The sequence below is a fragment of the Canis lupus genome, chromosome 11 (assembly GCF_003254725.2).
Source record: "Canis lupus dingo isolate Sandy chromosome 11, ASM325472v2, whole genome shotgun sequence".
In the NCBI taxonomy this organism is placed as follows: Eukaryota; Metazoa; Chordata; class Mammalia; order Carnivora; family Canidae; genus Canis; species Canis lupus.
The window spans coordinates 53,651,999-53,666,605 of record NC_064253.1 but is presented as its reverse complement, the minus strand read 5'-3'; the positions used below and the strand labels follow the sequence as shown (position 1 = coordinate 53,666,605).

General features: G+C 50.9%; 1 protein-coding gene across 1 annotated transcript in view; it reads left to right on the top strand.

Annotated features, from left to right (window-relative positions):
- Window positions 1–13,671, top strand: part of SHB (SH2 domain containing adaptor protein B) — a 139,387-nt gene extending 125,716 nt beyond the window's left edge. The window contains exon 6 of the mRNA XM_025431957.3: window positions 12,837–13,671. Within this exon, the coding sequence (XP_025287742.1) occupies window positions 12,837–13,020 (184 nt within the window). The 3' untranslated portion in view covers window positions 13,021–13,671. The remainder of the gene's footprint in view (window positions 1–12,836) is intronic.
- The last annotated feature ends 936 nt before the right edge of the window (window positions 13,672–14,607 follow it).

Genomic DNA, 14,607 nt, shown 5'->3' with positions numbered 1-14,607 from the left:
CTTTAATTAGAACTTTTTTTTTTTTTCCCCTATTTTCCTTTTGAACATCCACACGCTGTTCATGGTCTCAACCAGCGTGGGAACCAGCCAGCCACATTCTCCACAGATTTCCAGGGCAGGGCCAACAAACAAGTCAGCAGTGTGATTATCACTGCTGTGTTCCTACTCTGCACTAGGCCTTTAACTGGACAGGAAGACAAAGACATGTCAGACTCTAAACTGGTAGTCTGGGCAAGGAGACAAGCAGGAGGGGAGTACTATGATATTATAGGGAGATGTGGCAGAGAATAAGTGAAGGAGGAAGAAAGTTAAGTTTGGCCAGGGCATCTTGGAAGGCTTCCTGGAGGAGGTGGCATTTGATCAGGACTGTGGAAGATGAAAACTTATTGAGAAGTTATCAGCAAAGTAGAAGGATGGTTACTTAGATTTGGGATTAGAAGAGAAGTCTCTGCAGCATCCCTTCGTCCTATGGTCCCAAGTAGTTTTCAGTTGTCCCGATCACATCATCCTGCCCACCCCCCAACCCTGGCCCAGGTGACCAGATGGATAGACATATGCCTTATAAAAAACTCTGAAGTCCCAGTCAGCTCTCTCTGGCTCTTTACAGCATCCACACTTTGCCCTCAAGGAAAAGAACTCACAAGACATGGGACTTACCTGTGGCCATGCCAGTGCTCCACCTTCCCAGTTCTTCATTCTTTTGATCTCCTGCTTTGCCAAAGGGCAGGCCGTGTACCCGCCATCTCCACTTGACACTAAAGGTGTATACCCCACCCACACGGGACATAGCATCCCAGTAAGAAATGTGTTTACACAGTGCCCAGCAGGCTCTTTGCAGTCGCAGGTACCTAGGAGAAATTGGTTGAAACAGGCCTCTGCAGAGTGTCCTCCAAGGCAAGCAGAATTATGCCAGTAATGTTGATTGAAAATGTGGGGTAGCGTAGGAATTCTGACACAAGCAGGGATAAAACCATTGAGGCGGCAGATGCATAAGATTGAGTGATCTGGGCACACCCAGATTTCAGAGCCACAGTCTTCAAATGTTAGCTTAATCCCACTTGGAGTTCATATTTTTCAGGCCAGAAAAATACTTTATCTATCTTGAATTGTTCTAATCTGAACTAAAGCATTCTATGAAGAAACGAGGGTTGACTATTTTACTTTTGTAGGAGTTGTGATTTTAAAAAGCAATCAGTTCCATAGTAAGTAACTTTTTGGAACCCAATTACTTGCAGCCATGCTAAAAAAAAAACTATAATTAATGTGGTCAAATCCTGGCCAAATAATAAAATGAAAGCTTTGTTGTGTATCAAGGCAGAAATCAATTTCATTAGGGAGCAAAGAGCTGGAGATTTAATTTCGAGAAAATTCTCCACCCTGTGGACAGACGTTGTCAAGAAGCTGCCAGAACGAATGCCCAACACGAGAGGACTCGCCCTCCAGAGCCCAGATTACTAAGGGCTGACTGACCTTGCAAAATTGCATTTGCAAACTTTCCAAGTATAGCCAGAGCCAGTGGCCTTTGTTTCTTAATGTTCTTGGACCTGGTGCCCCTTTTGGTTTTGGTCCGGAAGTGAATGTTATCTGCACCCGATGACACTTGCACATCCATGAGATCCTATCCTTTGGAACGTGGGAGGAGGTGGCCTCAGGAGGTCAGCAGACACTAGAAAAGAGTTTAGCAAAGATTCCCTCTCGACTCCTAACTCTGGGAAACGAACAAGGGGTAGTAGAAGGGGAGGTGGGCGGGGGGGATGGGGTGACTGGTTGATGGGCACTGAGGGGGGCACTTGATGGGATGAGCACTGGGTGTTATACTATATGTTGGCAAATTGAACATCAAAAAAACAAACAAAAAAAATTCTCTCTCCCTTTGCCCCCCCCCAAATAATTAAATAAATCTTTAAAAACAACAAAAGGCAGTTCTGATTCCAAGAGGCCCAGGGAGCTCCAGGTTTAACAAATGTCGAGGGACTGTGAGGTGGGCATTCTTAGGCATACCTAAAGAAACTATTTTTGAGAAACTTGCACTCTTCTTCCAACCCTGGGACTCTGGGCCTTCTGTAAGGAAGGTAAATCCTCTTGTTTGATATCCAAGTAGTCATTCTTTCCTCCTCATGTGGTGTGAGCATCTCCCATGTGCCAAGCTTCAAAGGTTTACAGGTTTATGGGACCTTGGGGGTCCTCCAGTCCTGTCCCTTCATTGGATAGATGGGGAAACTGAGGCCTGAGAGGGCAGGAGCTGGGGCCAGGACCAGGTAGCTAATATGCAGTGCAGAGCTCTTTTCACTTGCCTTCAGTGGACCTCAGGGACATTGGAAACTATTCCCCATTTCATAGATGAAGAAACTGAGGCCCAGATCCCAAGGACTGTTGAGAATTTCTCCACTGAGAACCACTGTCATTCATGATTTGCAGAGGCCCTTGGCCACGGTGTTTGGGTGGCTTAGTTAACTGTGTCCCTCTGAGATGCCAAAGAGGATGAAATACCCTCGAGTTAGGTACAGGGTCACTGAGCAGATAGATCTGTTTTAACTTTTAGTCTTTAAAGACCCTCCTGGATTTTCTTTCTTTACTTCTTTTTTTCTTTTTTGAAGCAAAACTGTAAGTTGGATCAGGTGCTTTGTGGGCAAGTCTCTTCCTTGCTATGCTAATGGATGCCCTCAGTCAGTTAGCACAGGAGGCCCCCACCAGGACAGGAGGTGGGCTGGGAGAAGAGTGGGCCAAGCCCCACAATTTAAGGAAGAGGATGAGATTCGGGGTGTGGGAGATGATGCATCCCTGCTCCTGTCTGCACCCTTCCCCCGTCCCCAGCCTCCACCTTGTCATACCCCATCCTTGCTGACAAGAGCGTATAAAGGCTACTGGTAGTGGCCAAGCATCCCCTACATCTGGCAGAGGGATGGGTATAGAGGTATTCCAGCCCCTGATTCACTGGGTGAAGAGAAGCAAACCTTCACCCCTCTCTGGGCCTCGAAGGCACCTGTAAAACGAGGGCAGGAAACCAAGTTGTCTCAAAAGCCTCTGCTAGCTGTCTCGTCTGCCTCAGAAATAAATGGTGAATACAGAGCAATACACATCATAGGTATTTAATAAATACCATAGATCATACATGACCAGTATTTTTTTAAGATTTTGAGAGAGAGGGCAGCCTGGGTGGCTCAGCGGTTTAGTGCCACCTTCAGTCCAGGGCGTGATCCTGGAGACCTGGGATCGAGTCCCATGTCGGGCTCCCTGCATGAGGCCTGTTTCTCCCTCTGCCTGTGTCTCTGCCTCTGTGTGTGTGTGTGTGTGTGTGTGTCTCATGAACAAATAAATAAAATATTTTTTAAAAAAAACGATTTTGAGAGAGAGAGAGAGAAGCAGACTCCTTGCTCAGCAGGGAGCCCGATGTGGGGCTCAATCCCAGAACCCCAGGATCATGACCTGAGCTGAAGGCAGACACTTAACCCACTGAGCCACCCAGGTGCCCCTGACTGGTACTTTTTAAGCACAGAAGCTTCTTTCCTCATCCTTCCTATTGCGTTTTCATGTGGACCCCTGTGTGTAACAATGTGCTTTTGAGAGTGCTGTGAAATACCCCTTGATGTTCAGGGAAATTGATGTCAGGGAAGTAAACACCCTTCCCAGTGTCACCTGGTGACAGAGCTGGGCCAGAGCTTAGGCCTCCCACCCCAGCCAGGTGGGTACCCAGGTGGAGGAGGTGGTCCCACAGCCAGAGTCTGCCTAGCCATCCATGGCTTCTAGGCTGCCAACATGTGTGTGAATGATAGACCAGACAGACGGGAAGACACGTTCACTGCTCAGCCCAGACTGCATGGAGCCAGCAAGACAAACCAGATGGGCAGCAACTTGTATGCAGGCTCCTGCAGAGCGGGTGGAAACAAAGCCATGTCAGAACTCTGAGCTGTGGCACCTGCCAGACTTGCTCATGCACTGCCCAGCTCAGACCTCAGATAGCCCTTGCAGGTGAGGTGAGTACAAGCTCCATTTTGCAGATGAGGAAGCTGAGGCCAAGGGCACCACAGCCCAAAGGGGCAGGGCAGGGTCTCAGACCCAGGTCTAGGGGACCCGGAGTCCACAGGTGGTGCTTCCTTTGGGAGCTGTCCTGCGTTCCTCGCCCAGGTGTGCCGTGTCCCCTTGTGTCTTAGCCTCACCTGGATCACCCCAGGTTTCCAGCTCAGCTCCTCTAGGTACTATTGTGCCCCTCAGAGTCCTCTCCTCAGCCACTGGTGCTCATTGCCACAGCTGCCTTTGCCCACCATCTGCCTGGTCCCTGTGCTGGAGCTTCCTTCAGTGTGGCATGTCCGCCAATCTGCTGGTTGTGGGGAGGATGGGAGATTGGTCCTTGGAAACAGCCTGGAGCCCTTTGCAGCCAAGCTGTTGGGTAGATTCCGTGCTGTGTCTCAAGCCCTTAAATATGGAACTGGGTGAGCTAACACATATCAAGCATTTGCACTCATTCACAAGGACGTTCTCACAACTACTGTGAGGGTGAACACTCACTATTCACTATCCCTATTTCATAGATGCAGATTTTTCGGCACTGGAAAATAGCATGTGGCTTTAACCTCAGTGCTGTTGGAATTTGGGGCTGGATTGTTCTTTGTTGTGGGGCTGTCCTATGCATTGTAGGCTTTTTAGCAGCACCCTGAGCTTCCACTTAGATGCTAGCAGCACCTGAGTTTCTAGGTGTTGACAAATACTCTCCAGAAGGGATAAACTCACCTCAGTGGAGAACCACTGCTCCAAGGAGACTGTGGGCTGGGAAGGACCTGTCCTAGTAGATGGACACCGCTCTGGGTGTGAATACGTTCTGTCCATCTGTTGGCATAGGTGTTAGGATTGCTTTTTTCATTTGTCATCCCCATCCCTAAGCCTGGGGATCTGCTGTGCCCAGTGCTCTACTTGTCTGTCTTCCTGCATTGAGTGTAGCCATCCTGTCTTATCCTAGTCCTGGCTGCTGCTGGGGTGGCCCTTACCCACCTCAAGATGTCCCTCATTGAAAACTTTATTGCTGAAGGGACCTCCTCCACCATTTCCAAATGGGGACACTGAAACCCAGGGAGAAGGGACTTGCCTAGCCAATGACATCAGTGGGATCAGAGTTTGAACTCAGGCATCTGACCCCGTCCAGCCACCACTGCCAACCTCCACCTGTTCCAAACACAAAAACATGTTCACGTTCCTAGAAAAGTCCTCAACTAGGGCACATGGGTGGCTCAGTGGTAAAGCATCTGCCTTTGGCTCAGGTCGTGATCCCAGGGTCCTAGGAGCGGGTCCCACATCGGGCTCCATGCAGGAGGCCTCTTTCTCCCTCTGCCTATGTCTCTACCTCTCTCTGTCTCTCATGAATAAATAAATAAAATCTTTAAAAAAAAAGAAAAGAAAAAAGAAAGTAAAGTCCTCAATTAGAAGTAAAGAGGGAAACAAAACACGCAAACCCTCTCGCCCCTTCCCAAAGCACTGACATTTCACATGTCACCCTCACCCCAACCTCCACCCCTCCTCTTGCAGTTTTCATGTATACTTGGCTGAGCCTGAGGACCTATAGGAGTACCAAATGAGGGGACTGTGAAAGTTACCCAGCCTTTCACCTCATTACCCTCCTGCTTTCACACCTCCAGAAATGGGAGGCCCTCTCTGTTGTCAGCCCTGATCATTAAAATCCTCCTGTCTAAAACTTTGTTAGTCTTCTCCTGAGAAAATTGCCCAAAATGGATTCATTTTGCCTACCTGCTGCTTTGTGTGGCACAAAACAAACCTTATGCCTCTCCATGTTTGCTGGGAGAGGCATCTGCCAGCTTTCCTTCTGCCTGGAGCTGGCTTTTTGTCATGATTTACTGAAGGCCCTCACCCTGGGCTGCCAACTTAGAGCTTGAGAAATGCCCGGGCTGCTCGGGAAGGCTAATTGCTGCTGATGCGTTTATTGAAAGTCTAATTATTTGGTTATAAATCAAGTCGTTTGGCTCAGCAGCATTTACATTTAAACGTTTATTCGCAATAACTTGGCATGTGCATCTTAGGCTTGTCACTGTGAAGGCTATTTTGGAAGGCAGTGGGTGGCATGCAGGTATTTGCCATGTGACCTTTGAAGCCCCTTCCCCGAGCTCCCTTGACTCCTAAGCCATCTCAGCTGGAGGGAGCCTCCGTTCCTCTGACTCCTCTGACTCCTGCATTGCAGTTGGAAAACCCCATCATACAGCTAGAACGACTGACTTCCTGGCCCTCTAGCTCGGAACACCCTGATGTCCTCTCACTGTGACCCGGGCAAGTTGCTTCTCCCGCTGGCCCTTGGTCTTTTCAGCTGTGCCGTGGATGTCTTGCAGATAATCCCAACCCTCCCAGTGTCTTCATGAGGCCACAGGTTGATCCAATTGTGGACCAAGGGTGACTACTAACATTGTCGTACATCTTTGTGTGCCAGGCTCTGAGCCCTTTGCTCGAGGTTCACAGCATCTGCGGGTGCTATAGCGCCTGCACACAGTAGGCCCTCAGGAGATGGCAACTAGGTACCTGTCCCCTGAGGGTCCCCAGCACTTGAGTTTTGAATATTTCTGTCCCAGAGCAGGCCCAGGTCTCCTACAGCATGCTTCTCTTCAGGCACTCAGGATTGTTTCTGGAGTGGCTACATACTGCTCACAGATATAGTGATAAGAATGTCTCTGTAGGCATACTCAGGAAAAGATCCCATCTTGCTGGAGGTCAGAGAGAAGTTAAGTTAGGAGGGGAGCAGACCTTCTGAATCACAGAGCCATCTGCTTGCAGAGGCAGCATTGCCAACTGTGGGGGGGAGTTATGTCAGGAACAAGCATTTTGCAGGACCCTAGCTAGGTACCCACAATTGTAGGAGGTATCTCGCTCATGATCACCCTCCAGGCCAGCTCCCTCACGGAGGGTCACAACGAGGGTCACAACGGGTCACAATGGACCAGTGTAAGGGTGGGGCTTAGAACCACCCCCCCCCCCCCCCCCCCCAGATTCAGCATGAACATCTGTGTCTATCTCCTCCTCAACAGAGGCTTGGGCTCTGAGGGTGAGCACTAGGTGGCATTGTGCTCACAGAGGGCAGGGGAACTACGACATGTGTGGAGGGTATTTCAAATGCCCAGGTAGACTGTGGCTTTAGGAGAGAACTTGTCTCATATTTGTGTTTGGTTTCTTTAGGCCTGGGCAGGGAGCCCTGGCTGGCTTAGTCACCCCAGGAAGGATTGGAGGAAAGAGGGGCCTGACCCATTCTTCCTTGTGACCTCCCTCAGGCGAGACTTCTGTTTCTGACATGAGAGGTGCATGACTTTAGACCCCCTAAAGGGGTAAACCTCTGGGTGCTCCTCATGGCTCTGCCCCTCTCACTAAACTTGCTCAGCTGGTCCTCACTGGATGTCCTAAGACCAGTGCTACCCAGACAAAACAGCTACTTTATCTGGCCTTGAGGGAAGTAGTTCCTACTTTAGCTGGGCCACACTGACAGATGAGGTGGAACTGCCACCAGCCTGCCCTCAAGAGCTTACAGTCCAGAGGGGAGGATGTATGGGGCCTTGTTGGTGGCTCAGGGCAGACCCTCAACTAGATAACTGATGGATGGATGGATGGATGGATGGATGGATGGATGGACGGATAGATAGACAATATACAGATGGACCACGTGCCCAGCTATGAGCCAGGCAGGTGCTGAGGGCCCAGAAGTAAGTGAGACATGGCCTGCTGAGAAATGTCACAATGAGCAGACAGGATTCTTGATCTTAGGAGCTCTCAGAGCTACAGGGAAGCCACGTCTCCAAGCAGAAAAAGTCCGAAGGCCCACCTAACACCTGGATCCATCTGGATTGGTGGCTGTGCAGGGAAAAATGAGATTGCCTGCAGTGGTAGCTTCAGATTCCTGAATGCTTCCCTCAGGCTAAGGAGAGAACATAGACTTTAGAGCTAGCCCTACCAGGTCCTGTGGGACTTGGCACACAACCTCCCCCAGCATCAGTTTTCCCATATGTATACAGTGGTAGTTATACCAAGTTAACAGCATCACTGTGGGCCTACATGAGATAACATATAGCAACAGCTCAGCTCCATGCCTACCGCACATTGGGGGTTTCAGCAGTACGGGTGTTGTTCATTGTGCCTTGGGGAGCCAGGGTGGCTCTGAGCTGAGGACCGCTGTTATGGGGCATCTCTGTCAAGGGAGCAGTTCCCAACCACCTTTCAGAAGAGGGGAACCAAAGATCCTCACTGTGTGTGGATTCCTGTAACCAGGTCCTACATGCTGGTCCCAAAAGGCAATTTCCTTGCCTTCTGCATAAATATTATATGCAAGTATTTTTAAGTCATTTCATCATGAAAAGAAACGATTTAACATAACTATTACTCAGGATTCTTCATGAAATATGCATCAAGCAATTAGGTCTAAAAGCGAGAGGTGAGGCCTTGTACCCTGCTCGGGCCGGCAGCTGCGGGCTGAGTGATGTTTTATTAAAGCCCGTGATTATGAGACGAGGTGGGGCCTGTTATTAGGCCCCGGCACACCAGGCACGTTTGATAATCCTGGTGATGAGGAGGTGCTTTTTGTGATGTTAATGTGTGATCTAAAAGCGGTGACAGCCCCAGCACCCCCAGCCTCCCCCAGCCTTACATGACTCATTAGACAGGTCAGCCACGGAGACACCCTTAATTGTGACTTCGCTCTCGGAAGATGTCCTATCAAAGGAGGCAGGACTGACGCAGGAGCCTGGTAGGCGGCAGAGGCCTGTCCAAGCTCCCCGGGGATCACTGCCCTCCCGAAGTGATGACAGGGAGGTAGCGTGGCCTGGGACCTGGCCCACCTGGGCCTGGATGCAAGGGCTCCAGGTTCTGGCGGCAACTACACCCCACCTTGCTTTGTGCCTTGGGCAGGATGTTGCCCTTCCCAAGCTCAATATCCTCTAAAGTTCCCCAAGAGGTTGAGAGGAGATGGTCCCCGGGCGGCTTTTAGCTCCAGAAGGTCTATCCAGAGCAGCCATAGCGCCCCTGGGCATGCTGGTTATCTGGAGCACCGTATGTTCTCCCTAGAAATTCCAATTTTTTCTCTTCTTATGCTAGATGTCTTCTGTATTGAGTTGGGAGTCATTAAAGCCATCCTGCAGCTGTTTTTAAATCTTTAGCTGTCATTAGGTAACATCCCACTCACGGGGACCTTGTGACCTACTGATCAGGGTGTATTATTACAACACATCTCTTGACTGTGTGTTGACAAGGTTTTAGCTGATCTTTTTATGAGTCGGAGTTTGACAGATCGTCTCAAAAAGCAAGCCTGCTCACTTCTCAGAGTCTGCCAACCCCATGTGATGGGTCACCACCCTGTCTCCATAGCTGGGGGCTTCACCCGTCAAGACAGGCCATCCCCAATGCCTGGATGACCATTCCGTGCCGCCCTGTGCTTTCTGTGGCCCTCCATCAACCCTGTGCAGTCAGCACCTGAGGACTGAGGCCAGAGTCGAGAAGTCACTTGTGCAGGGTCTAATATCTCTCCCCGATCACCTGGCCTGGCCTCCTGTGGAGTATTGAGGACTAAGTAGGATTCTCTCTTGGAGCTGAATGGTACTGAGTTCAGGAGCATGGACCCTGGGAAAGGCCCACCAAGGAGGGAAGCAGGACTGCTGCTGATGGCTGTGTGAGCCTGGGTTGGCCACCACCTGCCTGAGCGTCAGAGCCCAGCCCACAGCCTGGATCTCAGGAAGTGCTCAAGAAACATTGGCTGTGAAGACCATTAGGGCCAGTGCCCTGTGAAAATAAGACTGGGGACCATGGGCAGCAGTACAAATGGGGCGTGACCCCTCCTCTAGGCCACTTCCCACAAGGAGCCAGCATGGAGTGGGCAACAGCTTACACTTTATACACGGAATCCAGGACCTTAGGTCCAGAAGCAAGCACCCTCAGAAGTCATCCAGTTATCCTCCCCCACAGATCCAGTGGAGGCAGAGACAGAGCCTAGCACCACCCGACTGCCTCGGGTCCAGCAAACCATGGGGTAGAGTGCCTGAGCCCAGGAGGCAGGGCCAGTCCTTCAGGGAGCTCCTCATGTGAGAGCCAGCTCGTGGGCCTTTATCCAAACTCTGCTGGGGAATGGTCATGCCATGGACTGGGAGGAGTCCTCTGCCACAGTCCCTGGACTTTGTGACTGGCTGCCCCCTCAGCACAGCCTAGCTCAGAGTTACAAACCTGTGTGTATAGAAATACAAGTGCTAGAGTCACTTCAGGGAAGTGCTAATGGCTGCTCTACCCTGCCCAGGTCTGTTGATGGGGAGACCTCAACGTGGAGTTTCTAATAACCTGGTGGCCATTCTGAGCCCATGGCCTGGGAATAGAGCAGCTTTGGCTTCTGCCTCTGGCTCCATCAGCTCCTCTCACCATCCCTGCCCACTTCCCTTGCTGGATGTTTTAAGAACAACCACTGTAGAGATGCCTGGGTGGCTCAGCAGTTGAGCATCTGCCTTTGGCTCACGGCGTGATCCCAGGGTCCTGGGATCAAATTCCGCATCAGGCGCCCGGCGAGGAGCCTGCTTCTCTCTCTGCCTGTGTCTTTGCCTCTCTGTGTCTCTCATGAATAAAATCTTTTTTTTTTTAATAAATAAAATCTTAAAAATAAAAGAACAACCACTGTAAAAACGTCCCATTAAACCATATTAAGTTTCTTTCCCTAACCTTAAAAATGAAATGAGGTCCTCCTGCAGCTTCCTCCTGCAGGTCCTCCTGCATACCTGCGTTGTCGGCACAGCTGCCACGTTCTGACTCGGCCCACAGCTGGCTGCTGTGAGCCCGTCGTACACATCCTATGCTTTGCACCCAGCCATAGATCTGTGACAGACATTAAAGCCCAATGGTCTGGCACCCAAAACGCCACCCTGCTCAACCCGCTCACAAAGAGAGACATGGATGTGCAAGGCCAAACCCACCCTCCCCCAACCCCACTCCGTCACTCACCTGCAGCTCCAGCCTGCACCCTGCCCCCTTGCCCCCCTCCTCTGGGTGAGGAGCTGAGCAGGTGGTCTCCAACAAGAGTATAGAGCTTTGTAACTAGTCCCAGTTCCCTTCGCCACACACTTTCAGCACTTCGTTCAAGCAATTACATCCTTTCCAGACAGGCACATATCCGTGATCTCTCCAGTGTGGTGGGTAGCTAGTCTGCGCTTAAGTGGGGCTATACATTTTTCATTTAATGCACACCGTTTCCTTTCTAACAGCTGAAGCAAGTGCGCCTCCTGCTTCTCAGATGTGTCGAGGCAATTCTCTAATGAAATGACCCTTCACTGAGGAGCAGAACTTGCCACAGGCTCTGTAATTAGAACATTGTCAGCCTTAAAAAATCTTGATTTAAATTTTAGTTCTTTACAGGAATTATTCTCTCTTGAAACATAATTGCTCTCCAAACGATTTCCTTTAAACTGAGGGTGACATCTCTAAATACATTATTATGAGCAGATGTATTGCTCAGTGCCCGCACTTCATTAAGCATTTGCTCTGCCATTTGAAAATGGTCCTGGAGTCCAAATTGATGCATTAATAGAGTAGGCGCTGGCGAACGTGGGGAGCCCGCTCCTGACTGGAAGAGATGTGTGTAAGCCCTCCAGTGCCCCTCTGGGAGCTGCTGGAGCAAGAGAGCTGGAGTTCAGCCTTGCTGGGGGCTGGGCCTTGCCCGAAATCGAGGCCCCTAGGGCTGGTCACAAGTTCTCAGTGCCAAGAGAAGGCAGCAGGAGGTCAGAGAACCAGCTTTCTCACTAAGTGACAAACATAAGGTAAATTAGACTATGTTTTGGAAACCAAGCTTCTACAGGTGTGGCAGGCAGCAAAAGGCTTGGAGCTGAGTGGGCAAGAAAAAGGCGACTCTGACAAAGGCAGATTGTGACAGGAGTGAGTGATCCGATGTGGCCAGAGACCTGGGTGGGAGGAGGGAGGGGTCTGCTAGGGCCGGGTGGCAGCGTGACCATTGCTATCCGAGAAGTAGCTGGCAGGCTGCATGGGGCACAGGGCATAGGGCTCTGCTCTGATCTCCCGAGGAACTGCCCTATTCAGGAAATGCCATTGCATAGTGGGCACAGGGACTGGGCCCTGCTCTGTGAAGCTCTCGGGGGAATTGGGAAGACAAGTAATTGCAGTTCAACAAAGCAAGTACTGGGGGAGGAATGAGTATGCTCAGTGTGGTCAGAGGAAGGAAGGAGCCCTGTTTGTGGAAGCCTGGAAGACCTGGCAGAGGAAACATTCAGGTTGGACCTTGGAGGAGTTCAGTGAACAGAGGGAGGAAGCACCAAGAGTGCCTGTGGAGGGGCAGAGCTGAGGAAGAGCACATGTTCTCGACACATTCCATTGGCTAAATCTAGTCACATGTCTACAGTGGCTGCAGGGGAGACTGGGAAATGTAGTCCCTGGCTGGGCAACCCCTTCCTAGTGACAGTGATACCCCTTCCTAGAATACTATGAGGGGGAGCAACAGATTTTGGAAAATAGCCCTCCTATCATCCCTGCCACACTATTTGGTCATCTGTAAAGTGGGGGTGATGACCTGTCCTGCACACTTGTCAGGCAATTGGGGACTTAAACATACTTTGTACCTGCCATGTAAGGCTTAAATACTTGTCTGCATCAGCAATAAGAAAAGGAGCCAAGTCTAAGGGTTTGTTTTCCTGAAGAAGCCTCCAGAAGCTCTCAAGGTCCAGAAGACTCCGACAGCAGTGTTTGTTGCTGGTTCCTAGTCCATGCTGGGCTTGGGGGAGCTCTGAGGTGCAGCTGCATTTCATTTGGTCCTGAGCGGCCTGCCTGTTTCAGCCTTTGTCAGTCTGCAGATCCTAATAACCTCTGTATTTTGTTTGCAGGAGCAACCAGGGCTTTATGCACATGAAACTGGCCAAAACCAAAGAGAAGTATGTTCTGGGTCAGAACAGCCCCCCGTTCGACAGTGTCCCAGAAGTCATCCACTACTATACCACCAGAAAGCTGCCCATCAAAGGAGCTGAGCACTTGTCCCTCCTCTACCCGGTGGCTGTGCGGACCCTCTGAATGAACCAGCCCCACGCTGCTCTGTGACAGGGCCCAGACTTGGAGGGCGCCCACCAGCGCCGGCCACTGTTGCGTGCCGCGGCCAATTTGTCGTGTGTATGGTACTAGCACACCACTGCATGTCTCTAGAATGCTGTTGCCACTCATGGGGGCTGGAGAAAGACAGAAGGACAGCCAACGCACCACCCCAGCCCCCACCCCCACCCCCTCCTTGAGTTTCTGTGAATTAAAATATTTGCAAATCCAAAGAGATGCCTTCCAGGATGAACAAAGGAGAGCAGCTCCAGAGGGGCGAGGGGCGGGGCGGGAGCTCCCTGGGCTGCAGCTCTTTGTTCTCCAGCGGTCACAAATTCACACCTGTGGGAGGGGGCACAGTTTCCCACGGGTCCTCTTCCAGTGCTGGGAGACAAATGCGGGTTCTCCAAGACCCCAGAAGACCCCAGTAGTCCTGCCTCCCCTCTGGTGTGTGTGTATGTGTGAGTGTAAGCACATACGTGAGAGAACATGGTCACACACAAATGTAAGTCCACCAATCCACTTTTAGCCCCTCCGTGTAATCATTAGGAGATCTTCAAGGAATCATTGTGCAGTCACAAAGAGGATTCAATTATTTATGAATAGGGTGTGTAAATAAAATAGTCATTTAATATATATTCTTATCCTTTTTATTATTTTTCTTTTTATACACCACAGAAGGTCTTCTGAGGGGGGCAGCGCTGGGTTCGTTCCCAGAGCAAGGTGTCTGGGCACGTGCGGCATGACAGGACTTGGGGAGGCAGAGCCCCCAGCTCAGAGCTGAGCAATCAGTGGAGCGGAGGGGTCATCCTCACCTCCTGGGAGCCAACCTTCAGGAAGGCACCGCCAGGCCCAGCAATGGTAGCTTTAGGTGCTGCCCCAACAACCAAGCCCTCCCCTCTGCCTACAGCAGCCTAGTGATGGCAAGTCTGCACAGCACCCAGCAATCCGCAGAGGGCTCTCCCATCATCTGGTCAGTGCCACCCTGTGAGGCATTTAACAGGGGGAAAGAGTGGCACAGAGAAGAGGAACCTATACCAGGTCACGTAGCTCATAAGCAGAAGAGGCTCTCAAGCCCAGGTTGGCAGGCTCCATGGCCAGTGCCTTGGCTCTACAGAGCCTTGATGTCACTCTGCTCCTGGGGGAAGACAAGTCCCAACCTCTCGGGGGACATGGGGTTCTCTTGGTCATCCGCACTGCTTGCCCACAAATAAAAATACACATTCCCGCATTCCACCTCTACCTTTCCTCTGTCCTAGACTGGAGCAGAGATTCTTCCCACACACCTTCCCACACCTGCAGACCCTCCTAAGGCTGTGAGGTTGCTCTTACGTTCCCCTCTTTCCCCTCCCACTCCACCACTGCGCTGTGGTTAAATGCTGGTGGAAGAAATAGAAGAATCCAGGTGCCTGTGTGGCTCAGTCAGTTAAGCGTCTGACTTGATTTCAGTTCAGGGTCACGGGATCAAGCCATGCATGAGGCTCCGCGCTCAGCCCCTCTGCTCCTCCCCTCGCAGCTGCGTGCTGTCTCTCAAGTAAATAAAATCTTTTTAAAAAGAGCGAGAAATAGAAG